Source organism: Hermetia illucens, chromosome 3, assembly GCF_905115235.1.
Source record: "Hermetia illucens chromosome 3, iHerIll2.2.curated.20191125, whole genome shotgun sequence".
Lineage (NCBI taxonomy): Eukaryota > Metazoa > Arthropoda > Insecta > Diptera > Stratiomyidae > Hermetia > Hermetia illucens.
In genome coordinates this window covers 132,568,216-132,590,597 of record NC_051851.1, presented here as the reverse complement: position 1 = coordinate 132,590,597, position 22,382 = coordinate 132,568,216, and the positions used below count along the sequence as shown (strand labels likewise).

The 22,382-nt window shown below is 42.7% G+C and overlaps 1 protein-coding gene across 1 annotated transcript; it reads left to right on the top strand.

Moving 5' to 3' along the window:
- Window positions 1–9,661: 9,661 nt before the first annotated feature.
- LOC119652159 (odorant receptor 2a-like) lies at window positions 9,662–20,053 on the top strand (the record flags this gene model as incomplete). Its single annotated transcript, XM_038056105.1, has 6 exons — window positions 9,662–9,675; window positions 14,564–14,616; window positions 18,635–18,700; window positions 18,748–19,432; window positions 19,498–19,855; window positions 19,922–20,053. Coding segments are annotated over 6 exons (1,227 nt in total), but the record flags the coding sequence as incomplete, so codon positions are not given.
- Window positions 20,054–22,382: the final 2,329 nt, after the last annotated feature.

The following is a 22,382-nucleotide window of genomic DNA, read 5'->3' as shown; positions in this document are numbered from 1 at the left end:
CAAGAAGAGCATATGCAGTGAGTACAATGCTTGTGATTACCTCGGTGTTCGATCTTGTACCAGCTCTTATCTGTGTTTTGGCATTAGAATGGAAACAAGTCGGGAAACCGGAAGCTGGACGCTTCATGTATGCAAGGTTTTGTTTGCTTCTTCTGTGAGTGTATTCGAATGTAGAACTATCCCATTTGTACGTAGCCCGTTATGTATATGCATTTAGCATGTCAGATTTAGTACTTCGGGTTGCAAATTTACACGGTAAAGACAATTTTGAGCTACTGTAACTTTGTTACTCATCATCATCAACGTCGCAACAACTGGTATCCAGTCTAGCCCTGCCTTAATAAGGAACTCCAGACATCCCGGTTTTGCGCCGAGGTCCACCAATACGATATCCCTAAAAGCTGTCTGGCGTCCTGGCCTACGCCATCGCTCCATCTTAGGCAGGGTCTGCCTCGTCTTCTTTTTTTACAGAAATATTGCCCTTATAGACTTTCCGGGCTGGATCATCCTCATCCATGTGGATTAACCTATTGAGCCGGATCTTATCCACAACCGGATGGTCATGGTATCGCTCATAGATTTCGTCGTTATGTAGGCTACGGAATTTGTTACTAATAATATGATTTTGATCAAACTTGGAGATAATATGCTTCATATTATATTTTATACTACTACCAACTTTTATAACTCTGGGATAAACTTAAGGGGGGTTTTACTTAATTTTCCCAAAAATATGGCAATATGCTATTATTAACTTAATTTGAACAGATATCGATATGGATAGTATTTTGAGGCCTGGTCACTATATAGAGGAAGCTTCATGATTTTTTTTTATGCAAGGAAGCGGACTTCGACCCATGGGGAGGTGCATACAAAGCAGTTATGGCAACAATCAAGAGAAACCAACAAACCCTGATTTGCTGCCGGAAATCATTCGTACTCTCATCCCACAAGTTTCAAGTGAGTCGAACCTAACCATTGTCCAGGTAGATCCCGGTGAAATTCCCCACGAAAGAAGTCCTGCGCGAAGAAGATTGACAGTGGCCATCCAAACAGTTCCAAGGCGGCTCGCTAAAACATTTACGAGGTGCCTCATAGATGGGATTTTCCCGGAAGAGTGGAGGAAACAGAAGCTTGTGCTAATTCCGAAGCCAAATAAACCTTTGGGTGATTTTATAGACCTATATGCCTGCTAAACGACATCGGCAAACTTTTCGAACGAGTGATCTTCAATAGGCTTGTACCAATCACAGAAAAGGAGGGTGGTCTCTCAGACAGGCAGTTCGGATTCCGAAAGGCAAGATCTACGGTCAATGCCATCAGCACGGTGACGGAAACTGCGGAAAAAGGAATGGAGGCGAATAAATCTTGCGCGGTAGTTACTATCGACGGGAAGAATGCCTTTAATACGGCAAAATGGAGCAAAATAATTGCGGCTTTAGCCAAATTGGGCACTTCTAAATACTTGGTGCACATAGCTATGGAATTTCTCCAGGAGAGGATATTGTCTTACGATTCAGATGGTGGACCTAAGACGTATACAACAACCTGCGGGGTTCCATAAGGATCAGTCCTCGGTCCTCTTCTATAGATAATGATGTATGACCGAGTTTTAAAGTTGCAACTACCCAAAGGAGTGAAAATCATTGGCTTCGCAGACGATATCGGAGTAACTATCGTGACAAAAGACATTGATGAGATCGAGGTACTCACAAACGAGGCAATTTTTCAAATCAGGTCTTGGCTCGCGGAGCATAAAACTGAGGTAGTCTTGATTACCAAGCGAAGGAAGCAGATGTCGGTAAAAATCAGGATTGGTGAACACATCATACAGTCGCAGCCAACGCTTAAATACCTAGGAGTCATGGTTGACCAGAGACTGAAATTCAAGTCCCATCTTGAAAATTTAGCAACCAACACTTCCCATTGTTGGTAAGAATGTTAGCGAATATAGGTGGTCCTAGGTAAATCTATCGAACTAAATAAAAGTAAAATCGCAGCCCCATACCGATTGAGTGCGTTGCGAACGTCATGCGCTTACCGTACAACTTCAGATGAAGCAGCTTGTGTGATAGCAGGCATGATCCCAATCGACATCTCGGGGAACGAGGGTCGACGCCTCTATGACCCATCATGTGCAATCGGCGAGTCCCATACCAATCGTCGGCAATTGGCACGAAGTGAATCTATTTTGGAATGGTGAAAAACATGAGATGATTCACCTAAAGGACGATGGACACACAGGATTATTCCAACTCAATTCCTAAGCGGACACGGAGGGTACCATGCATACCTTTATTGCATGCGTGATGATTCCGGAAGATGCGGAACTGCCCCCGGTTTGCCGCACACAGAGCGGAGGCGGAAATTAACGCCGAGGCACGGTTGACACCCGAGAATATCATGGACCACATGCTAGCCTCTGATACATTTTGGAGGGCGGTGGAAAAATTAGTGAAGCCAATCCACAATCTGCTGAGGAGGGAGGAGCTTCGGAGGAAAGTTACAAATAACTGATCCTGCCCCGCGATGTAATACCAAAATGGCAGTCCCGCGGGGTAAGCGGAGGAGAAGGAGGTGGTTTTAGTGAGTAAAAGTCTCATATAACCGTATGGCAGCAGCCAGCGGTAGGTTTTGAACCTTTCCACCTTCCAACATATAAAAAAAAAGACAGGCAGACAGACAGACGGACAGACAGACATTGAACCGATGTTAATAAGGTTTTGTTTTGCAAACAAAACCTTAAAAAGTTGGAGCTTACCTACCAAATAACATTGAACGATGCCGCAAATATGAATATAGCCATGGTCCCTATCGACATCTTGGCGAACAGGGTTGACTCATCTTTGACGCAACAAATGGAATCGGTCCTGGAGTAGTGGAAGAAATGAGGAGATTCACCAGAAGGACCCTGGGACTACATTTCAAAGAAGACGACATGGAGCAGTCAGCTAATATTTAACACAATCCATAAGCGGTTTTCAGAGGGGTTTTCAGTAAATTTTTCATATATGGTAATATACTATGGGGAATATTTTGAGCCCTTGATGTATAGATTTGTTGGCTTTGTGGTTTCTGAAATTGACTCTTAATTTATGCGACCTATTTCTAACCACTGCAAGCGATGTCGAAGCTAAAACTTATCTGGAAAAGTACTCATCGAGATGATGCTTTTGATACTCTACGTGGCTTTATGTGATGAAAAGAAAAATGTGCACTGCCTCTTTGTATATGTGGGGCGATCGGTTGGGTTGGGTTAGCCCCAACCAAAATAAGTGTGATAAACAGATGGAGAGATAAGATGCGTAGTGGCGGAGATATTCTAGCAGGTAAGGCGAGCCGTCTGTAGCAAAAGCTACAAGCAAACATAAGTAAAGAGGCTGAGCGAACGAGAGAACTATTATTTGACTTTGTTTAGCTGAATCACTTGATTGCCCTACGTGTGAAGGTGCAACTGAAAACGCGGAATATGTTTTCTTCACCAGTTCAAGATTTGAATGCCCAAGTTAGACTGAGCTGGGTTTCCGTTTAATGGTGGAAAATGAGATAAATAATATTGTGGAATACAATGCAAGGTGGATTGCGATAGTTGCATTGTGTAAATGGGGGACTATTGCCACTTAACATTATACCGAGTAGTAGCAACTAATATGACTAGAACGAGTAGGAAAAACAATACCAGAATGGTGGAAAATATAAAAACGAACGGCGCATTGTCCTTTTCTTCCCACTCTTTAATATTAAACTTTTTATAAAAACGGTCCCGTTGTAATATAAGATTGCTGTAGTTAACTCTGTAGGGCATAGGGGGTCAACGACGCCTACGGGTCATGGACCTCGGTTCCCGGCGACATTCTTCAATTCCACTATTCTATGCCAAGTTGTTCCAGGGCAACCCAATCATCGGCTATCCTGGTATAGTGAACTCCACTGCACACAATTACCAGCAATGGAATTGTCGCCTTTCTCTAACATGTGACTTATTCATTGCCACTTCCGCATTCTCAAGGCCACTTCTACGAATATCTGTCTTATACGCTGACCAAGGTCCTTAAGAATACCTCGATGAAATGATGGTGAACGAAATGATAAAACAATGGAGCTTTTGAATAACAGTGATGGTTACCATAACAGCACAGAGAAAAAAAGTTGGCGCGGAACAGGCAGCGAAGGAGGAGGCGCATCAAACTCGGTGCCACGGTGGCCGGAAACTACGTTAACTAAAAAGATAAATTGGTAGACACCTTCTATGTTGCTTGCTCGTTGATGCAGATAGGAAGAGTACGATGATGCGTTAGACTGACAACCTCGGTTTTGTTGATGTATGTCTTCAGTCCGACTCTGTTTGCCTCGTTTATCACATTCAGCGCCATTTAGTCTAGGTCAACAACTCGGTTAGAGAGCAAGTAGATATCCTCAGCGTAGTCAAAGTATTTCAAAAAGATGACAGCCTGCTAGTAAGGTTGGAAGAGGAGAATTCAAAACGTAAACCAACCTGTTCTCTCTCAAATAAGCCTTCAAAGTTTTCTCTGATGAGTTCACCTCGAGCCGCCACACTCAAGATGGGTCCTTTTCCTGAATTTTAACGATCTTTCAGTTCTTCCACTCAATGGGAACAATTTAGATTCCCAGCATCTACCAATGAGTGGAAAAGGGAAGAGAGCGGCGGTTCTACATCGTTTGAATGCTTTTATTGCAAAGAGAACTTCGTTTTGCTTTGGAGAAGCAGTTCGTATCCGCGTGTAACGATTGCTTCATATATCATCTACAAAACGTTGAAATCCCCGGAATGTTAGAAGATTCAGAATCGGCGAAATTGTTACTATTTAAGGCAACCTTTATTTTCCAGTACTCCAGTACGTCGCACTCACTCCATTTCGCAGCCATCTACACAACTTTCAGCTTCTTACTTCACATTGATGTAACTCCTCATTCCTATATTCAGAGAGTAGGACGAACGTTCCATGCTCTCTAAGGTAAGCGAGTATCAAATGATGGTCCCTTTTGAGGTCCATGTCAACACCACTTTTGTTACATTCAGAAAACAAACTCTTAAATTTACTGCTAATCGCGATATGATCCATCTAATTATATGTTTCTTGTCAGTCGAAACCCAACTGTCATTGTGGCAGACGTGAAGAATGTGCCGCCTAAAAAGAGAAGGAGAAAATTGTAGAAGTCTACAAACATTTCAACGGTGTGATGACGGTCATCAAGACCATGCCTCCATATCACATGCCCGAGCAAAGTATTACCCTTAGGAAGGCTCTCGTGAACTGCGCATAATCCCTCATAAAAGTCATCCTTATCCTTATATCGGAAAACTCATTAGCTCGATGCAATGGAGATATTCCAAGACATGAAGCGGAATCTTGCATCCTGTTAGAAACAGGTTCTCAGATCAGGAGAGCATGCCTTGCGGTAATCGACAACACACATACCTCAGTTCGATCGTTCAAGATTTTCATCAAAAGAATTCAACTAATGTGGTTTTCTGATCCAGAAGGTTGGTTGTTTAAAGAGCTTTCAGCTAAGTGCGTACACTAAGAAGGTTGCTTATAAAAAATGTATCTGAATTTGTCACTCAACCCATGGAGGTGTTATTTTTGCTTGGAAAATTATATACTATTAAGTAATTCTTCAGACTCTCATAAAATATGCTAATAGGCACTTATGATGGAAATGGCCGCAATGTTCTTGTTAATATTCATCATTTCTCCCTTGTGCTGTATTTCACGATATTTTAAGACAGACTGGCACGAATATTGGCTAAATATTTTTCGTTAGATTTTCTTAGTGTTAAGTTACCCTTTTCAGCTGAAAGAGCGCTTTTTACTTACAAGCAAACAATATTCTGAAGTAAAGTGAGTGCCAAGTGACATTTCTTCAACTAGAAATAAGAAACTTTATTTTTTTCTTAAATTAAAGTTGACAAAATGAAACTAATTAAAGATCAACAAATACCAAATTGAAATAAATGTGCTTTTCGACATTTATCATCAACGGCCCAACAGATTATCGATTCTGGCCTTAGTACATGACTAACCTTCCACTTGCCTCGATGATATGATGGTGGGCCCGTTCCCTGTGCTCTATCCGGCAATTTTATTTTCCATCCGTTTGACATGTGTGATCTCTGGTAACTTCCCCAATTTTATTACTGTGGACACTGATGGTCAGTCGCAATATCATAAGACTCCTTCTTGTATTGAGCCGTCTCAAGATTGTGCGCTCGAACACATACCCGGCTTTTCAGAAATTAGTCTAAACGTCCAGGTTTAATCCAAACATTCCTAACATAGATGAGAAATTTATTTTCTCGGGGTAATTTCTGGTCTTCTTAGCAAAAAAAACTGCGAACTCTTGGCCGCGTTCGAGATACGAATCCTCTGAAAAATCTTTCGTCCCCTACATGAAGATGTACATAGCGACGAAATCTAAGAGAGATACCACAATCGGTGGTGGATAAGATCCGGCTCAACAGGCTGCAGGGAGCGGGTCACTTAATCCATATGGATGAGGATGATCCAGCCTGGAAAGTCTATCTATGGGAGAAAAAGAAGACGAGGCAGATCCTGCCTGAGGTGGAGCGATGGCGTAGGTCAGGACATCTTTTAGGGATATCGAATTTGTGGACCTCGGCGCAAAACCGGGACGTCTGGAGTTCCTTATTAAGGCAGGCCTAGACCCGATGCCGGTTATTGCGCTCTTGATGCTGAATTTTTGGTCTTGATCGTGGACAAAGTTTATTTGCTGCTCCTCCAGTTCTTATCAAGGGAAATGAATTTGTTTTCTTGTTTGAGTGATGAACTTTGTCATATTTTCATGTAAGCCGGTGCTTTCATTTGAAATTTCATGAAGGTTCATATATATTTGGCTGGATTCAAGTGGTACGCTATATCGAGTTACAATTTTCCCCAGACATAATCCGAAATGTTCTTCTTCTTATCCTAAACCTAGGTCAGCTCGGAAGCTACTGTTTACTTCCTTTTGAGTTTCGATTTGACCATATGACAAATTTCAGGCAACTTTATTGTAAGTTTTTCACGAATGATTAAAGAAGTAATGACTGACAGGGTGGGAATTTTGTGTCTGACAAAAAAAAGATGATCAAAGGGGGGGGGGGGGGGGGGGAATCAGTTTCTATGTGAACATTCCAATTAGACTATAATATCTGTAGTGGATATGAGTAATAATTAGGGTAACCAAACGATCAGTCAGTTTCTGGTTGATATGCCACTACGACGGCAAAATTATAGATCTGGTGGTCATTCAGGGCTCCCAAACTTAAATACAGTTCCACTTGAGTGTTCAACCAATCTATTATTACAATAACAAAGTTGAAAATGTAAGTAGGGTCCTTAGCGCAATGGACTTACGGTCAACGCTAGGAAGACTGGACTCGTTATGTTCACTAAGAACGTCAGGTGGGGCAGCTATATGCTACCCACCTTAGCAGGGGCGGAAATTCAGCAGGCACAAGCAGTTAAGTACTTAGGAGTATATTTCGACTTTAAGTTAACGGTGAAGCACTATATCCAGGAACAACATCAAAAATCAAGCAGATTTCTCTGATACTGTAGGAATGCGATAGGTAAAACCTGGGAACTTTTACCAAAACGAATGTACTGGATGTATACATCCATAATAAAACCCATTTTGATGTATGCATGCATCGTCTGGTGGCCAAGACTGAACTTTGTTAACAGCAGGAAGCAGCTAACGCAGATTCAGAGACTTGGTTGCCTAAGTATTACTGGAGCAATGAGTACTACGCTGACTGCGACACTTGAAGCTATCCTAAATATACCCCCATTCATTTGGAGGTGAAACGCCAATCACGCGATCATGCGTCTATCTGGAAATTCATTGACAAACATCCGGTAGCCCTGATGCCAACCGATCATATGGTTTCCAGATTCGTCTGTGAAAAGACATACACTGCCGTAATTACCGAAAGAGAAGAATGGTCGATAAATGGCCATGAGTCTTATCAGACTACAGACTTAATAATCTTCACCGACCAGTCAGTCATGGAGGGTGGATCGGGCGCAGGGGAGTTCTCGGAGAATCCGATTATAGAACTGACTGGCCCGACCCTTCGGAAAAATGACAACCATATTCTAGGGGGAGATAGATGCGATTTCATTGGCAGCAGAAGAATGTCTGCGACAAAAATGGAGGGGTCGCACCATTCGAATCTGTTCCGACAGTCGGCGGCATTTTGTTGCCCCTTAAGAAGTGGGACATGAAAACCCTAGTAGGGCTTTTAACGGGACACTGCTCCTTAAACTACCATATGGAAAAGATTAGGGTGATGGTTTCGGCTAGGTGCAGCCAATGTGAGGAGGGGGAGTAGACGACCCTGCATTGCAAGGTTTTCTTCAATGAAGAATCTGCACACTCTCTTCCTTTGGAGAATGTTCTCAGATTCGATAAAGCCGGCGAACACCGTAGGCGGAAAGCCATTGAATAGGCGATTTACGGGGATAGTACTATGGGCCTGACAAGGGCCAGAGTGTTCGGAGCTGCGGCTCCCCCCAGTAAACTAAACTAACTAACTAACTAATATCAACCGAAACTAGATAGAAAGCCCTAATGACTGCATTACCAAAATTTAAAATAAAAACAGAAAACGCACATCCTCACAAGTGGAGCACAACAACTTTTTCTTCATAAATTCCATCATTATCTATCTGAAATGCTGTGTTTGTAGTGTCCACGTCATTCTCTAACCAGAAATTAATTTTCATCTTCATCTTTTTAAGCATATTAGCTATTTAGTTCCTCCAGATCAAATTTCTTCTAATTTGGAAGTCAGGGTTTTTCTATAGACATACTTCTTTGGACCACTTTTGTACTATCTCTGATCCTTTTTGACGCTCCTCCGACACGATGACAGGATTTTTTTTTTAATTTTGTATAAAACAGAATCTTATTGGAATTGATTCAATGTCTGTTTGTCCGTCTGCCTGTTTGTCTGTCACACCCGATTTATTCAGAAATGGCTAAGCCAATTTGGTGATAACGTGAAGTCTGTAAGTCCTTTTACAGAAGACCGGTGGCATCATTTTGCACTGCGTTTGCGGGGGCGGGGTGTACATTTTTTTTCCACAAAATATAGTCATGTATGTATGTATCAGATCGAAGGACTCAATTAGTGTTTTTCGAAATTGATGATACTTTTAATATTGAATGAAACTTAGGAGAGTACGGCCTCAAAATTTATGCCGCAAAAAGTGTGCTCAAATAAAGTTAATAATAATAGTTCATAAACTTCTAAATAAAATAATAATAGTTCATAAAACTCCGCCGAAGCCGGTCCCAAGCCCGGTTGTGAAAGGAGGAGGGATGGATAGCTTCAGTCTGAATGGCTGTACGCCACCGCAGCGTCTCAGGGGGTAGGTGAGGAAAGTGCAGGAACTTTGCAGCCTTGCAGATTACTCACTAAGGAAGCTATCTACACACCTGGCAGCTAGGGATAAAATGCACCACCAAAAAATGAGAAGAAGAAGAAATTTAAGGTCCGGTACGGATAACCGGCGGGAGTCGTCTGACTTGGTGACTGGGTCGGGCTCTCGTAATGGACAGCACGGCGTCGAAACCGCTAGTCGTGGGGCGGTTCGACGTCTAGGCGCCACGACGACCAGGAGCACAGCTCCGCCTGCTGCAGCTGTTTCGCCACAACCTGTGGCGACCACTTCAGCGGGTTCGCGTAGGAAGCGGATGAAATGGACTGAAGAAATGAACCTCTTCATCATCCGCTCCTACTACGAAATAACGGCGGGGGCGGGTACAACATCTTACCGCCCCTTGTTGCACCAGAGATTCGTCGAGCGTTTCCCGCAATTCGCGCACGTGACTGTGCAGCGAGTCGCAGACCAGTACCGCTTCATCACTCGCAGCGACACAATCCCGGCCATCATCAGGGAACGTGTTCGACTTGAAGTCATCGGGGAAACTGGTGACCGAGAGTCGATGTTTGAGTGACAAAAGAGATCCACCATGGAAAATTCGTCTGGAACGTCGGCGGGACTCACTAAGGCAGGACATTGCCAGACTGATTCAGATCAGCACTGGCAATGCCAGCCGACGGGTGAGAAATAAAGTGCAGAGGGTTTACCGGAACTATGCCATCCCCTGTGAGACACCCGTAGTTGAAATTCTGGACACACTAAAACAGAAACTTTCTGTCATATGCAGTCGGTTGCGACGGTATGGCGAAAGTTACTCCAGACGTGTCCAGAATGCAACATACGCGAGGAACCAGCGGAGCTTTTTCAGATCTCTCAACGAATCCCAACAGAGCGCCCAGACAAAACAGTTCTCGGTGACGGAAGCGAAAGAGTATTGGGGTGGACTTTGGGGGTTACCTGCCCAGCATGCTGAGCATGCTGAGTGGATCACCGCCGAAGTCACCCGCCATGCCAATACATATGGCATGAATTTCGCGGATGTTACCGAAGAGGAAGTTCGACGAGCCATAAACATCTCGAAGAACTGGAGGGGCCCAGGTCTGGATCGGGTGCAGAATTTCTGGTATAAGAAATTTACCAGCGTACACAGTCGGTTGGCACGCAGTATAAATGAGGTCATGAGTCGGCCGGAGGAATTTCCACCTTTCCTCACTGCGGGAATTACCTACCTTATCCCTAAGAAGGACACGGTGCAGGACCCCGCAGACACAAGACCGATCACTTGCTTACCAACCCTCTACAAATTCATCACGTCTATTATTAGTGGAAGGATCAATGCGCACCTCGAGACCAACAACATTCTGTCCGAGGAGCAGAAGGGCTGCCGAGTTGGGTCAAGGGGTTGCAAAGAGCAACTCATTATCGACTCGGCAGTTGTAGGACAAGCAACTAAAGGCCAAAGAAACCTCTTCAGTTGCTATATCGATTATGCCAATCCTTTTGATAGCGTTCCGCATACCTGGCTAATCGACATCCTACATCTGTATCGCATCGATCCGAAACTAATAAAGTTTTTGGCGACAGTCATGGAAGGGTGGCATACCACCTTGTCAGTCCGTACATCTGAGGGTGCTAATACCTCAGAGCCCATCCGTATTCGGAGGGGCATCTTCCAGGGGGATTCATTGAGTCCTCTTTGGTTTTGTATGGCACTGAACCCCCTTTCATGGCTACTGAATGATGCTAGAGGGCATGGTTTTGCAATAAAATATGGCCTACGTGCTAAGTGCGAACTGACACACTTGATGTACCTAGATGACATCAAGCTGTATGCTGGTACTGACAACCATCTTAGAAGTCTGTTGCGAATAATAGACATGTTCAGCCGTGATATTCGGATGGAGTTTGGATTAGACAAATGTCGAATCCAAGCCATTCGCAAAGGTCATCACGAGCCGCATGCCGGACATAGCATTGGTGACCTCCACATCGAAGCTATGACCGAGACAGACTTCTACAAGTACCTAGGAATTCTGCAAGGAACCCATGCTCGAGTTGGTGATCTGAAGGAAGCTCTGCTGTCCGAATTCCTGCGACGTGTAAAGCTGGTGCTGAAATCGCATCTCTCGGGGAAGAATAAAATAAGCGCGTTGAATGTATTCGCTATCCCTTCACTGGCTTATGCATTCGGAATATTGCCGTGGACGAAGACCGACCTGGAAAACGTCCAGCGGCGGATACGGACAACTATGTCCAAATTCCGAATGCATCACCCAAAATCTGGCGTGGAGCGGATGAACCTGCCTCGTGACATCGGAGGTAGGGGCGTGGTTGACGTGGCGGCACAACATCATCGCCAAGTCGACTCGCTGCGCGCTTATTTTTACAGTAAAGAGCAGGCGAGCCCCTTGCATGCGGCTGTCTGTAAGGCAGACTGTGGACTGACTCCACTAAACTTGAAGGATCGATCTTTCAATCCTCTGAGTGGGGTGAAGTCGGACCAGGAGCGGATCGAGGAATGGAAGTCGAAGGCAATGCACGGTAAACACGTGAATTGTCTTTGGCAGCCATTTGTCGATTTGCATCTGTCGAACAGGTGGCTGTGTGCTGGGGAGCTCTTTGCTGAAACGGAGGGGTTCATGTGTGCCATTCAGGATGGCGTGGTCGCCACCCGAGCTTATAAAAAGCTCATCATGAAAGAACGGGTGGAGAACGACCGGTGCAGAATGTGTGGTTCCGCGTTAGAGACGTTGGACCATCTCATTTCTGGCTGTGCTGTTATGGCACCGGTGCAATACATCACCAGGCATAATGCTGTATGTAAGGTTATCCATCAAAACCTTGCATATAAGCATGGGCTGATCACGGGAACATGTCCGGTTTACCGATATGAGCCGCAAGCAGTACTTGATAGTTCTGCTTACAGCATGTATTGGGACCGGCAAGTTCTGACTGATCGCCATACCGCACACAACAAGCCTGACGTACTGCTAGTTGACAAGACGGGTCGCTCCGCGTATATTATTGATGTTGCTATCCCTGACGGCTTCCCTTGATGTCCTGGGACTTTCGCACAGTCTGGTTAAAACCATGCAGAAGTACACCATTCTGCATACGTGCTCGATGTTGCGGGGACTACTCGACGGATTCTCCCACTGACCTACCACCGGCCACCACCACCAGTGCCCCTTTTTAAGTTTTTAAGTAGGCAGGATCGTCCGAGCCTAAATGCTTGGCACTTAGTGCTAGTATTAGGTAAAATCCGGCATCTGCCGAGATTGTGATAATTCGGAAATAATAGTTCATAATAGTTCATCGTAGAAATTGGATTTGGCACCGTCATAAGTAATAATATAGTGTACAATTTTAGAAACTGTTATTAATAAGGTTATAAAAGGTCAAAATTGTATATTTCACGTAAATTTATCGCACTCTAAGAGGTGTATGACGTCACCACCTTATAAAGTTAACTCATACGAACGGCAGGGTTGAAGTTTCGCAGGAATGTGCGAATGGGAAATCGTGAATACCTTTATACCTGCAGCGTCATGTATCTAGTATTTCGACTTGTTTACCTTTTTAAATGTGAAATACATCTTTCTTAGAATTCGCCATTTCCATCCATTTAATAGTTTTTCTACTTAAATTTGCTTGAATTGTTGTATCAGCTACTCGTTCTCCTGCTTTATTCTTATAACCTCCCTTTCAATACTGTCTCTGCTCGCATTCCAACTGTCTTCTTGTCTTTAACTGGATCAGAATTTATGATATAATAAAACATTATTCTCAGTAAATAAAATATTTTAGATACAACTGAGCAGCTTTGGTAAAGTTCGCAAAGTTCTTTATTTTTTTTATCGAATCTCTAAAAAAGTTATAATCATAAAAAGTGGTGAAAACTTGCTTTTATTCTTGGGGAAAATCGACAAAAATGTTAGTGTTAAAAAATTTTGCACGGTAAATTAATAAAAAAATAATAAAAATAAAACTGCTGTAGCCAGTCCCAAGCTCGATTGTGAAAGGAGCAGGAATGGATAGCTCCAGTCTGAATGGTTGTACGCCACCGCAGCGTCTCGGGGGTAGGTGAGGAAAGTGCAGTAACTTTAAAGTCTTGCAGATTACTTACTGAGGCCCCCAGGTTCCTCAGTAAGTAATCTGCAATCTGTTAGGTATAAAATGCAAATCCATTTAATGCGAGGAAGGAGAAACTTGAGGTCTGATACAGATAACCGGCGGGGTCTGACTTGGTGACTATTTCGGGCTCCCGTAAAGAACAGCACAATCTGTGGCGATCACTTCAGCAGGTTCGCGTAGGCAGCGGATGAAGTGGACAGACGAAATGAACCTTTTCATCATCCGATCCTACTATGAAATAACGGTGGGGCTGGGTACAACATCTTGCCGCCCCTTGTTGCACCAGAGATTCGTCAAGCATTTCCCACAATACGCGCAAGTGACTGTGCAGCGAGCCACAGATCAGTACCGCTTTATAACTCGCAACGACACAATCTCGACCATCATCAGGGAGCGTGTTCGATTTGAGGTCACCGGGGAAACTGGTGACAGAGAGTCGGTGGGGGCAGAGGCGGCGGTATCAACAACATCACGCCTCACTGCGGGCAACAGGCCGAAGCACTCTTCTCGACAATCCAGTTGAGGTTTCCGCTGAGGTTCGGGACGAATTCCAAAGAGTGTGTATAGAATTCTCGGAAATGGATCCTTCGCGTAGACCAGGTATTTCCAGCCTCTATGCATCTCCAGCAACTCCGGGAATTCTATTTCAAATCAATGATGAGGTAGCATCTCGATTATGTGCTGATATGTCGCTGCTGCAACTATAATCACTTGTGTATTGTGGTACAGTTGCGGCTGTTAGATTGCCCGGTCAGAACATTTACTTTCGGGTTATTGGTTTGAATGACCGAAGGGATCCACCATGGAGAATTCGGTACGGAACGTAGGCGGGACTCACTAAGCCAGGACATTGTTAGATTGATTCAGATCAGCATTGGCAATGCTAGCCGACGGGTGAGAAATAAAGTGCAGAGGATTTACCGGAACTATGCCATCCCTTGTGAGCCACCCGTAGTTGAAATTCTGGACACACTAAAACAGAAACTTCCTGTCATATGCAGTCGATTTCGAAGGAATGCGAAAATCATTCCAGACGTGTCCAGAATGCAGCTTACGAGAGGAACCAGTGGAGTTTTTTCAGATCTCTTAAGGAATCCCAACAGAATGTCCAGACAGTACACTTTTCGGTGATGGAAGCGAAAGAGTATTGGGGTGGACTTTGGGGGTTTCCCGTCCAGTATGCTGAGCATGCTGAGTGGATCACCGCCGAAGGCACCCGTCATGCTAATTCGCCTGCCATGTATTTTGCGGATGTTACTAAAGAGGAAATTCGACGAACCATAAACAGCCCGAAAAACTGGAAGGGCCAAGGTCTGGATCGGGTGCAGAATTTCTGGTATAAAAAAGTACCAGCGTATACAGTCGGTTGGCACACAGGTCATGAATCGGCCGGAGGAATTTCCACCCTTCCTCACTGCGGGGATTACCTACCTTATCCCTAAGAATGACAAGGTGCAGGATCCCGCAGACACAAGACCGATCACTTGCTTACCGATCCTCTACAAATTCATAACGTCCGTTATTAGTGAAAAGGTCAATGCGCACCTCAAGACCAGAAACATTCTGTCCGATGAGTAGAAGGACTGCCGAGTTGGGTCAAGGGGTTAATAAAACTTTTGGCGACAGTCATGGAAGGGTGGCATACCACCTTATCAGTGCCTTCATCTGATGGTGCTAATACCTCAGAGCCTATCCATATACAGAGGGACATCCTCCAGGGGGAGTCTTTGAGTTCCCTTTGGTTTTGCATGGCACTGAAGCCCCTTTCATAGCTACTGAATGATGGATGGTATAGTTTTACAATTAAATATCGCGTACGTGCTAAGTGCGAACTGACACACTTGATGTAGTTAGATGACATCAAGTTGTATGCTGGTACTGACGACCATCTTAGAAGTCTATTGCGAATAGTAGACATATTCAGCCGTGATATTCGAATGGAGGTTGGATCAGACAAGTGTCGAATCCAAGTAATCTGCAAAGGTCATTACGAGCCGCATGCCGGTTACAGCATTGGTGACCTCCACATCGAAGCTACGACCGTGACAGACTTCTACAAGTACCTAAAAATTCTTCAAGAAACCCATGGTCGAGTTGCTGATCTGAAGGATGCTCTACTGTTCAAATTCCTGCGACGTGTAAAGCTGGTGCTGAAATCGTATCTCTCGGGGAAGAATAAGATAAGCGCATTGGGTGTATACGCTGTCCCTTCACTGGCTTATCCATTCCAAATATTGCCGTGGGCGAGACCGATCTGAAAAATAGCGGCGGATACGGACAACTATGTTCAAATTCCTAATGCATCATCAAAACTCTGCTGTGGTGCGGATGAGTCTACCTCGTCGGCTTGCTGCGCGCTTATTTTCACAGCAAAGAGCAGGCGAGTCCTTTGCATGCGGTTGTTTGTAAGACAAACTGTGGACTGACTCCACTTAACTTGAAGGATCGATCTTTCAATCTCTGAGTAAGGTGAAGTCGGACTAAGAGCGGATCGATCAATGGAAGTCGAAGGCAATGCACGGTAAACACGTGAATTGTCTTTGGCAGCCATTTTTCGATTTTCATTTGTCGAACTGGCTGTGTGCTGAGGGGTTCTTTGCTGAGACGGAGGGTTCATATGTGCCATTCAGGACGGCGTGGTCGCCACCCGAGCTTATAAAAAGGTCATCAGGAAAGCACGAATGGAGAATGATCAGTTCAGAATGTGTGGTTCGGCGTTAGATACGTTGGACCATCTCATTTCTGGCTGTACTCTTATGGCATCCGTGCAATACATCACCAGGCATAATGCTATGCTATGCTTGCATACAAGCTGATCACGGGAACATGTCCGCAAGCAGTACTTGATAGTTCTGTTGAAAGCTTATATCGGGACCGGCAAGTTCTGACTGATCGCCATACACCACACAACAAGCCTGACGTAGTGTTAGTTGACAAGATGGGTCGCTCTGAATATATTATTGATGTTGCTATCCCCCATAACAGCAACATCGAATAGAAATACGTGGAGAAGAAAGTTAATTGTAAGCCACTGGTTCGAGAAAACGAAGAAATTTGGCGTCTCGAGCGGGTGGTTGTAGTTCCCATAATATTGTCAGCTACAGGTATTGTACCTAAATCCCTTATGGCTTCCCTTGATGTCCTGGGACTTTCGCACAGTCTGGTTCATGCAGAAGTACACCATTCTGCATACGTGCTCGATGTTGCGGGGAGTACTCGACGGATTCTCCCACTGACCTACCACCGGCCACCACCACCAGTGCCCCGTTTAGTTTTTAAGTAGGTAGGATCGTCCGAGCCTAAATGCTTGCACTTAGTGCTAGTATTAAGTAAAATCTGGCATCTGCCGAGATTGTGACAACTCGGAAAATGAAAAACTAATTGCTTTTAAAGCAAATTTTGCTATCCAATAATTTCCTTGCTAATAACGCTATTTATCCTTCCCTGGAAGTCAGGAAAAATTACCAACATTGTATTATATGTGTCGACATGTTTTGCGCCCCCCTAGATATTACATGCTAGCTGTAGATGGAAGAAACTTCCACTCAAATATTTCAATATAAGAAATAAACAAAACCTTCTATAAAATATTTGAAGCGTGCAGCTTCTGGTTTGCTCGTTTGTAATCTTTAAGCTTATGCGATTGGATTAGCGTATTAATATTCAACAGGGCAATCTGATATGGAGAGGCCATTTACCCTTCCTGGTATAATAAAAACTTTGCCTCGAAATTTCTGGGTATCAGTTCCTTTCAGAGAGAAGAATCCATAAGAGTGAATGTTCACTGGAAAATCGTCTTTCCTTTTTTGACCCAACACGCTTCCAACTACTATTTGTAAAGTCAACTGCTATCCAAATATTACATTGCTGGATGAAGTGGCGTTCCATAACTGGTGTTCTTTGTGATCGACGTATCAACGAACGTCTCAAATCTAAAATTTTACGCAATGTTGTCCGTCCTGTCTTCTCTACAGTTCTGAGTGGTGGCCGACTATAAAAGACAATGAACGGCGTCTTGTGGTATGCAGACGAAGATGTTACGTTGGACCAGTGGCGTGACACGTTTTGATCACATCCGAAATGAGGATATCCACGATCGTTGCACCGATCGTGCTAATGAGAATTCACTTGCCAAGATTGGTCGGAACATCGAAGTCGATGGTAAACGACCAAAAGGTAGGCCTTTACAGCGGTGACTTGATACGCTGGATGGGCATTTAAAAGCCTCGCGATTACACCCAGATCAGGCATTTGATAGAGCCAAATGGCGAAACCGATCGCGACGAGCCGACCCCGCCTGTGAACGGGACAAAGGCTGAAGCAAAAGACATTCCTCTAACCTTGGTTGATATTTTCGATGGACTCTACTTTGACATTTTTCGATGTGCTTCGCTGACAGAGCAATTTTCGCCGCAGCACTCTTGTGAGAATCGACGGATATCCAAGGCTTTGCCTGATAGTGTTTAATGGCACCTCGGTTTTTTTTTCGTAAAGAGAATATTGAAGACTTCCTGAACAAGTGATATTGGCATTATCCTTTGCTTTAGTGGTGCCTCTACTTCAACCCCTCCCAGGTAGATTTGGCTATGAACGCGTTGGAAGCTTTTAGTTGTCTAACTACGTGGGTTGGGCTCATTCTTGATTGAGTTGAGAACAGTTGAGAAATACTACTTCTAACTGTTCGTAGTACTTTGGATTACGGTAAATTTGGATACGAGGCTCTCCTTCAGGCAAAAACCATAAAGCCTATATATATATATATATGTAACCCATAACATAGGTTCTAGTTTTCCCTGTGGAAGGTACGAAATGATAACAAGATAATTAGTAGGGAAACACTTAGAAGACTAGTTTCGACCGTAAATCTATCAACATTAAATGAAACATTCCGGAAATGGTCAATTGATTGTTGAGTGTGAATTGGGATGGTAGAGAAAACCAAGCGAACTTAATTTTTTCAGATAGCAGCGTGTAACTTAGATGAAACTACTTAGTAAGGAGGGGGGGCAAAAAGTCAAATGGAATTACAATTTGAGCTGCACAACATTTTTGTAAAATTGACTAATATTAATTTCTCTTTCCAGGTCGTTTTACGGGGATAAAGGAGGTGTTTGCCGCTGGTAACACATTGCTCTTTAACTATCTCAAATGTATGCTAAATACGAAACAAAAAGAGTTTTTCGTATAATTTTGATAGCATTGGAATATCTTGGACTCTATCCAGCCAATAATGCTCGCACATCGTACTATATTTATTCATTCCTACTGAATGTCTTTGTGACAGTATATTTTCCGATCACCATGACTGTCGATCTGTTTCTGTTAGAAGATCGGAGTCAGCTATTTCGAAATGCATCAGTGACTTTTGCCGATGCAATGTCTGGTGTAAAGTCATTGAATACATTTTTCAAGCGCAAGCAACTCCGTCGAATTAATAACCTCTTGGAACACTTAGATAACCGTGTGAAGGAAGTCAACGATCATGACGAACAGTGGTATTTAGAAATAATAATTAGGACCGCCAATCGGATCCTGCTAAGTTACTTTATTCCATTCACTATTGTCGCAATGACGTGTTATTTACCTGCTATTTTCTCGGATCAAAGACGGCTACTCTATAGCGCTTGGTTCCCAGTCGACTGGAAAAACTCTGATACTATATATTATATTGTTGTCGTATATCAGCTTATTAGTGTCTGGATTAACATTTATCAAAACATGCTAAGTGACTCTTATCCGGGCCTATATTTGTGGATTCTGAAAGGACATTTTCATGCCCTGAACATACGAGTGTCGAAAATTGGACATGATCTACGAAAAACCGGTGAAGATTACTATCAGGAACTGCTGAAATGCATTGGGGATCACAGAGAAATTCTGGAGTGAGATTTGATTTAACTAAATTGTATGGCAAGATATGTGCTTTTATTAAATTAAAATATTTCAGATATTGCAGAGTTTTTGAAGAAACGTTTAGTGGAGTTCTACTTATGCAATTCTTCGTAACTGAGGTGACTCTTTGTATCACCGCCACTTATATTTCTTATGTTGATAGCATGGCGGAGACTATTTATACGGCAATGTATTTCCTATGCATGGCCAGTGAGATATGTTTGCCATGTTACTGCGGAAATGAAATTGTTTATGAAAATGCACAATTTAGTAATGCATTATACTCTTGCAACTGGTTAGATCAAGATCGGAAATTTAAACGGGCATTGCTATTTACTATGCAAAGAACACAGAAACCTACTATCATCTATGCTGGTGGAATTGTAAGGATTTCCCTATCAACTTTACTTGCGGTAAGTGTGGATTAAAGTTTCCAAACACTTCTGTATCTGTGGCTAATATTATACTCTTTCCTACAGGTTTTTAAGAGCACTTACTCTCTTTTTGCAATCGTGAAACAAACGCGCTAATTGTGACTATGGCTGAAAGGGTGCCTTCAATGAAATTTTGATGTGAATTTGCTAATCGAAATTATATAATAGATTGAATTTTTGCCTTTGAAACGCTGTAAAACAAACGATAATGAAGTCTACATCATTAGCTAATAGTTTCTAACCGCTTCAACTTTATATGCACTTGCAATTATTTATGAATGTTATAATTAAATAAATGCATTTAAAATGACAAAGTTGTTAGAGAATTCTGGCTAGAGAATAGTTGGCTTATTAAAGTTTGGTGTGAAGCAAAATCTAGCTGAAATCGGTTCAATGTCACAAATGATTTGTTCCGAAACGGCTGAAGCTATCTTCATAAAATTTAGTGAGAATCTGTGGTTTGTGAACCGTTACGCGTGAAACAAGGGGCATAATTTTCTATTGGCCTTAAGGAGGCTCCTCATATATACGAACTATATACGAAATGTTTTTTAACAGAATATGGGGTGTGGGGTATCAAATGAAAGATCTCAATTAGTACTTTTCGAAAATAATCGAATTTGTGAAATTGGAAGGGGGGGGGATGGGGGCGTAAGGGAGTGAGGACTCAAAATGTGTGCTCCAAAAAATGTAACAGGTCTCGTTTACGTACCGAATCTGCAAAAAAATACAGTGATGCACCAATACAAAATTTAATTAAGGTAGTTAATTGCAGCATATTACGATATTTTAAAAATTTACTTGAAACCCTTCTCAAGTTTATTGTACCGTATGATTATAAAATATATCGCATGATACCGCCAAATTTCATGGCAATCGTATTGAAATCAAAAAAGTTTTAGTACATAAAATTAGTGGAGAATTACCAAAGACAATATACTCATTACAAATTGGAGACACACGTCCTACACCACAATTCATTCCATTACATTACCAACTGCTAAAACTACTCCGCCAAGAAGAAGATAGAATATCCTCGGAACTTTATTGCGAGGACTTCGGAATTCGACTGGAAATACTCCAGGGCGAGAACAATTGATGCTAAGCGGGAGAAAAAGGAGAAATCCTGGTGCTGGTGGGTTCAGGATGCCGACTAGCGGAGACCGTGCCATTTGTCTCATGGTGGGACTATGTAAATAGTATACGTATTATACGGGTGTTGCTTTCACCTCTGGTCGTTGTAAATTAGATATTTTATTATATTGTATTGTGTTCTTTTCACTCATTAAAAAAGAAGAAAAAAATTGTAAAATATAAGAATAATCATATCTTCAAATACATATATTATTCATTTTATTAGTTTTAATATAAATAAATTGTATATTAGCCTTAAGAATAAATTTCAATTCCAGAACAAGTTTTTAAGATATAAAGTGCACAATTAGGTTTCTTTTACTTTTTTTCGTCAACAAGACACAGTTAATTTTATCGGGTTTTTGACCATTTCCCGACAACTTACATATTATTTTTCAATTTAATATATTTTTTATATTAATTATAGTTTCTTATTTATTAGCAAAAAAGATTTAGTGCCCACAGAGGCCAGAATGTTTATTGCATTTTTTCTTGTTAGATTATAAGATTGTTTTTCATTCAGTTTTCTCAATCTACATTGTTACTGTTCGATATTTGTTTTAAACAAATCGGGAAACCGGAAGCTTGACGCTTCAGGTATAAAAAGTTTTGTGTTTCCCTATGTGAGGACCATAACGCAGTTCTCCATTGGCTGATAGCATTGACTCGAGATATTTAAACTGCTCAGTTCTATCAATAGCAGTAACCTGACCAGACTGAGCGATTTAAATATCCCGGGTCAATCCTATGAACCAAAGTAGAACTGCGTGGTGTCTAAAATTTACCGCAATATCGTCCGTCTGCCGCTCCCTATAGTTTTGAGTGTTGGCCGACTGTAAAAGGCAATGAACGGCGTCTTACGGTAATGGAGATGAAGATATTCCATTGGACTAGTGACGTGATACGTTTTGATCACATTCGAAATGAGAATATCCGCGATCAATATGGGGTTGCACCGATCGTGGAAAAACTTCGAGTGAGGCATTTTCGACGTAATTCGCGCTAACGAGAATTCGCTTGGTAATATTGTTCTGAACATCGGAGTCAATGGTAAGCGACCAAAAGGGGAAACAATGGTGGCCTGATACGTTGGGTGGGGATTTAAAAGCCTCGCGATTACATCATCAGGCATTGGATAAAATATAGTGGTGAAACCGATCACGACGAGCCGACCCCGCTTGTGAAAGTCATGACGACGTCATACAGGTTTTAGAATGCACGAAATTCACGAAACTTGGCCAAATTGTGCATTATGTTCTTCATTATACCCATGCCAAATTTTGTACTTCTGGGATGAACACAAGGGGGGTTGCTGGGTAAATGTCTAAAATGCGGAAATATACTGTTATTAACTTTATTTGTGCAGATATCG